The sequence below is a fragment of the Poecilia latipinna genome, unplaced genomic scaffold (genome assembly GCF_001443285.1).
Source record: "Poecilia latipinna isolate Pla-1442-1.1 unplaced genomic scaffold, P_latipinna-1.0 Scaffold6303, whole genome shotgun sequence".
Classification (NCBI taxonomy): Eukaryota; Metazoa; Chordata; class Actinopteri; order Cyprinodontiformes; family Poeciliidae; genus Poecilia; species Poecilia latipinna.
This window is the reverse complement of record NW_015118919.1, coordinates 1,067-6,907: the sequence shown is the minus strand read 5'-3', so window position 1 is coordinate 6,907 and position 5,841 is coordinate 1,067. Positions and strand designations below refer to the sequence as shown.

The following is a 5,841-nucleotide window of genomic DNA, read 5'->3' as shown; positions in this document are numbered from 1 at the left end:
ATTGGATTTTTCAAACTGTACTTAAAATTCAGATTTAGTCAGAAAACAAACCTTAAATAATCCAAATGGCTCAAACAAAGAGGTCAAATATTCAGCCAGAAAAACCATCAAAAGTTTGTTGACGGTCATGAATACCAAGTCGTGGAGGTTCAACTTGTTAAAAGACAAAAAAAATAAAAAATAAAAAATAATTGCACTGTATGTGTAGTTTTGACTATGGATTAGAAAAAAACCCACATAAGAATTGGATTGGCTTATATAAATTTCACTATGAAAAAGGAACAAGACTTTTACTCTCTTCCTGGGCATATGCAAACTTCTGACCCCCAGTCTTGAGAAACAAGTAAGCAAGCTCCCAGATAATGAAATCAACCCACATACTGGCTGCCGTTTATCTTATACCTCAGAAGAAATGTCATCATTCTTTCTCGACACATTCCTCCATGTCTTTTTTTTCCTGCTGACTGTGAGACGAGCCTAACGGGCGTGGCATGACTCCTATATGAACCTTCTATCCTATTTCAACATCTGAATGCTGAACAGGAGTCAGAGGATTTTAATCAGTTTCCCACATGATGCTATGACGTTGATGTTGGCTGTCGGTGGCCGCTGTCCAACATATCACGCTGAAATCTAGGACGTAACAAGCAAGAGTTCTAACTAGGAGCCAGAGACCAACACAGAGTACCTTGAAGAAGGACTTTTCCTCTTGCAGATTTATTCTGTTTTTGCCACACTGAAACATTAAAATTATCATGCTTTCTAAGCTTTATCAGTATTTGTGACAAGAACTGCATTAAATGTTTGTAATAGCTAGCAATGGGTTATTTTGATCACTGCGAAGGAATTTTGGCCCATATTTTTTGTGTAATTGATTTAATTCACCCATGCTGAAGCATGAACAGCCTATTTTCCATTGCATCTCAAATAAATTTAATTCTAACGTTCAACTAGGCCACGTAAAGACATTCATTTATCAAAAGACATTCACTTAATCGAAAAGCGGTTAAACTGAAGGTGCATTCACACCAGTCCATTTTAGCTGGAATCTAGTTACTTTGTCTAGAGAGTCTGGGTCATTTGCAAAGGTGTGAATGCACAATGAACTCTGATCTGGATCAAAAATGCAAACTCTAGTTCGCCTAAAAATCTCAGTTCAATTAAAGTGAACTCTGGTGCAGTTTGAATGTATACATGGAAACAAGCAGACTGGAGACCGCTCCCAAAAACAGGAAGCAAACTACAGTGCAGGGGCATTCTGGGTAAATACAAACCAAACAACTGTGCAAGTCTAGCACTAGAGGAAGAAATGTCTTGTGGTTTTCAACCAAACTAAAGACAATAAAGAAATCCTACTCCAGTTTTGTTTACAATGTGTGAAAAGGGAGGTCGTACTCATCTCTTCAGAGTTTTTCAGGTCGTTTCCTTCAGTGGTTCTTGGTGCAGCGCCCTTATAGGCGAGGGGGGTAACAGGTTTTGCAAAAGTTTTGGACTGTCTGACAGTGCAGTGTGAAAGCAGCTGAAAATGTATGAAATGTTGCAATTTTGGTCCCCAATCAAACCTTAAAGTCAAGAATGACTATCATGTTATGCTAACAGCTCAGTTTACAGGCAGCAGAGACAACATTCCACAGTAATAGACTCTGGAGGACACAATCAGTTGTTAGCAAGTACTGCTAATCCACCTCTTTTGCTTTTGTGCTCCTCTTTAAATCTCTGTCTGGCCGTATGGTTAGGAAGCCGGGCAGAGAGACGTTGAAATAGGGGATATGAACCTTACCCATTCTGACAGTTGGAGGGGATGGAAGGGAGCATTCTTTTTCTCTTTCTGCTCTTTGGTCCTGTTCTGCTCTTTCTTTTCAACTCCTCTGGGGTTCAAGGTCATGGTTCAGGTGCGACATGAGCTTTTGAGATGCTGATCAAGCCACTCCCAGTTGTAAAAAACATTAACTTGTTGCTACGGTTATGCATCATCACAACTGCCCAAAAGTAAACAGCAGCAGGAAAAAAACGTTCTATCTACACAGTGTCAAAAACCAGAGGGAATAATTATCCAAACATGCAATATCTCAACAAAACAAAACAAAAAAGAAAAACAACTATGAACAAAAATCTACAGGAACAAATCCGAATCAGCAAATATAAGACGAGCCCTTTATGTTACCTTTAGTCACACGTGGTTTTTGGCCTGGCACTCTCCCATGGATGACATTTTCTTATTGGTTAATCGTGAACACTGACCCTAACTGAAGCAAGTGAGGCCTGAAGTACTTTAGATGTTACTCTGGGATGTTGAAATGGGATCGGAGTATTTCTAGAAGTTCTCCCAGTCCTCGGAACATCGCTATACTGTGTATAATGGCTCTCGTTGGAGTCCTAAAGCCTTAGCAACGGCTTTGTAAACCGTTCCAAAGTGACAGATGTTAATGACATTATTTCTCATCCAACTTTTGATTTTTTTTAGATCAGGGGATGATGATGTGTTACATTTTGAAATCTGTTTAGCCTACTTCATGTTGCTTTTGTCCCTTAATAAATACATTTCTAGGGGTTCACCGATCCACTTTTTTCACTTCTGATACAACATTTATATTTAGTATTGGCTGATACCGATCTGATACAAAAAAATCGGTGATGAATTGACTTGAAACGTTTCTCTTTATGAATTACAAATGTGTTTGATAACTCTGCATTAGTATAGTACACTTAAATCTACCTACCAACAGCTTCACAAGCTTGGTCAAACATGAAAGAACAACTCATTTGCTCAGTCAGTGCAATTAGGAGTAGAACAGCCAATGTAAAATATATACTACAGAACCTGAAACTAACAAAAACAATAGACTGACTACCTTGGTCAAAAAAGTAAAAAATAAACTACAACAAACCTTCTTTTAAATGGTTTATAAAGTGCAATTAGGAAATCTAAATCCAATGTAAAATAAACAATAAAGCATGACAATGCTGAGAGTACAAAGCATAGAATTAGACTGAATAGATTTGCTCTTATAGATCTATTGCCACCAATACGCAATCTAGAATTTTTTTTTTATATCAGGATTGATGAATACTGGATTGATGCATCTCAACAAAAACTGTTTCTCTTGATTTTTTAATTTATTCAGGCTATTTCTGATGTCAAAATTACGTTGTTGATCCAAAGCATAAATAAATTAAAAAAAGAAGATTCAGTGTGATTCAACGTGATTCAGCTGTATAGCTTTGTACCTGCATGGTGCTGGTGAGCCTCTTTATTTGCTGCTTGAGCTCCACCACTTCTTGCTCTCGCTCTGCTTTCTCGGCCTGCAGTCGTCTCTGAGTTCTTTGATATTTCTGGAAGTCTAGGTTTAGTCCTTCAACCTCCTCTTTCAGAACGTTCTCTCTGCTCCTGGCTGCTTTGGCCGACTCCTTTGCAGCTTGAAGTTCTTCGTTCAGTTCCTGTACCCGTGCCTACAAAATAAAATAAAATAAAATAAAAAAATTACATAAGATCTTAATTCTTGAGCTGAAAATTGTCCTTTTGAATCCGGTTTTTATCGTATTTTCATTTGTAAAATAGAAATATCTGGATGAATATTTGGAAAAATTAAATGTTGTTGTAACTCATATTAATTAAAATTCTTCAAAGAGTTATTGCAATTCTCTATGCAATAATAAAAAATAAAAAAAAAATTAAAAATAATAACCCTGGACAGGTCGACAGTCTGTGACAGGGATTAAAGTTTTATTTAAAAATTTTATTTTAAATAAAAATTTTAAATGAAAATTTGTATTTAATAAAATAAATAACCATCTCAACCTAAGCACTTGCTTTTAAACGGAGGTTACCATCTGTCGTGTTCACAGAGGTCACCTTACTGGTCAGAGGTCAAACACGCTCTGATTGATGCAGATGGTCCTTTAAATCCAGGAACATCGCAAACGTAATTTCTATAGAAACCAGAAGCCTCTACTGCAGCCTGTCAGCAGGTATGATTTAATTACAGCTGCTTTGTAGAGGTCCTGCTTTCTAACCATTATGCCAATTTGTAAGACTTAAAACATCCAACAAAGCTTCGTTTGAGCTGATTACATCAACAGGAAAGAAACCATAACATACGAGTAAAAGAAAACAAAACCCACTTTGATCTTACCTTCAGGTCTTTGGTGTGTTTGTCCACTAGCATCTGAACGTTGAGACTCTGCTCTTTCTGGGCAGCGTTGGCTATGACTTGCTGCTCTGCAGCTGACATCATCTCCGCCCGCAGCTCCAACAGAGCCTTACTGAGAGCCTGACAGGAGATGAAACAAACAGACCCTGGTGTTCAGTAATGCAATAAACGTGGCCTGATCCTTGGCGGTGCCCAGAAAATCACGTTTGATTCATACAAAGGCATACAGAGTCATCTTCTTCAGTCAACACAAAAGTAAAACACAATCATTTTAGCTGCAATATGCCAAGAATTTTTGTACTGGCCTTGTCTGGCCACATTGGTTTCACACAGCTGGAACCTGTAGCAGCAACAGAATCTCTGCTTTTTGTTCGCTGGATTGATTTACTTTGAAGCCGAAACAAAACACAGGACATGCCTCGAAAATATTCGATTAGGGTGCATCCGGAAAGCGTTCATGTCATTTCACTTTTTCCACATTTTGTTGTGTTGTGGCCTTACTCCGAAATTGTACTGAATTAAAACTCTTCCCTCAAAAATTCTCCACATGAATACCCCTTTATTATGGCAATGTGGAAGAACTTTTTGGAGCGTTATGTAAATTTATTAAAATCAGAAAACCAAGAAATCACATTTCCTTAAGTTTTCAAAGCTTTTGTTGATCCACTGATAATCCTCAAGATGTTTCTGCAACTTAAACATAATCTACCTGTGATAAATCCTGTTTCCTGGACTTGATTTGGAAAGGCGCACACCTGTCTTTACAAATAAGGCCACTCGGTTGACAGTGCAGGTCAGAGGTCAAACACTAAATATGAAATCAAAGGAACTGTCTGTAAATGTTTGATTGTCTTGAGGAACAAAGATCCAGAAGCATTAGAGAAGAACAGACCAAAACAGGTGGATGTGAATACTGGTGTAAATGTGATTTCTTATTTGTCTTTTAATAAATTTGCGAAACGCTCAAAATTTTTGTTTTACAGATTCTCAAAATGGAGTATTTGTGTGTAAAATTTTAAGGAAAGACATTAAAGCGGCAGTATTATGCTCTAGCTATCAACTTCTACATATCAAGTAGAAGACCACATTGGCAATTAGTCAAACAATTACTGTAAAGTAAAAAAAAAAAAAGAAAAACTGGTAAAAGACCTTGAGCTGTTTCTCCTTCTGAGTGAGTTGTGCTTTGAGGCGTTCCACCAGGTTTTTCATGGTGTTGCTCGGGGAGCGAACGTTGGCCTCCTTCTGAGCTTCCAGCTCGGAGCGCAGGAAGCTCATCTCCTTCTCCATCTGAGCCAGCTGACTCCTACTGTCCTCCACCTCACCGCCCAGAGCCTTCACCTGGGCAACGTAGTTCTCCTCCAGCCTGGAACAAATCCCCTCTTTGTTAGCATCTTAACTAGAAATAAATCTCTGGTCCACATTCTATTACATTAACTTTACAATTGATACAAAGTTAGAGAGTAAATGGCTGAGCATGATCTGTGTGAGTGTAGAAATATGTTGTTTACTCTGGGTTGCAAGAAGAAGAATTATGTTCTTTCTGGTCAGGAAATAAATGAACTCAGATGTTTTTATAGATTCGCTGTAGACGTTGGGTGTAAATATGAGCTTGAAAAGAGGAGAAATACAATTATTGAGAAAAACTTTGGCATGATCTTACATGTAACCTCTTTTGTTTTTTGCATTGATA

At 37.9% G+C, this 5,841-nt stretch overlaps 1 protein-coding gene across 1 annotated transcript; it reads right to left on the bottom strand.

Annotated features, from left to right (window-relative positions):
• Positions 1 to 3,228: 3,228 nt before the first annotated feature.
• LOC106943869 (centrosomal protein of 290 kDa-like) lies at positions 3,229 to 5,547 on the bottom strand (the record flags this gene model as incomplete). Its single annotated transcript, XM_015027157.1, has 3 exons — positions 5,301 to 5,547; positions 4,134 to 4,271; positions 3,229 to 3,450 (listed from the first exon to the last, which is right to left on the bottom strand). Coding segments are annotated over exons 1-3 (498 nt in total), but the record flags the coding sequence as incomplete, so codon positions are not given.
• Between the last annotated feature and the right edge of the window lie 294 nt (positions 5,548 to 5,841).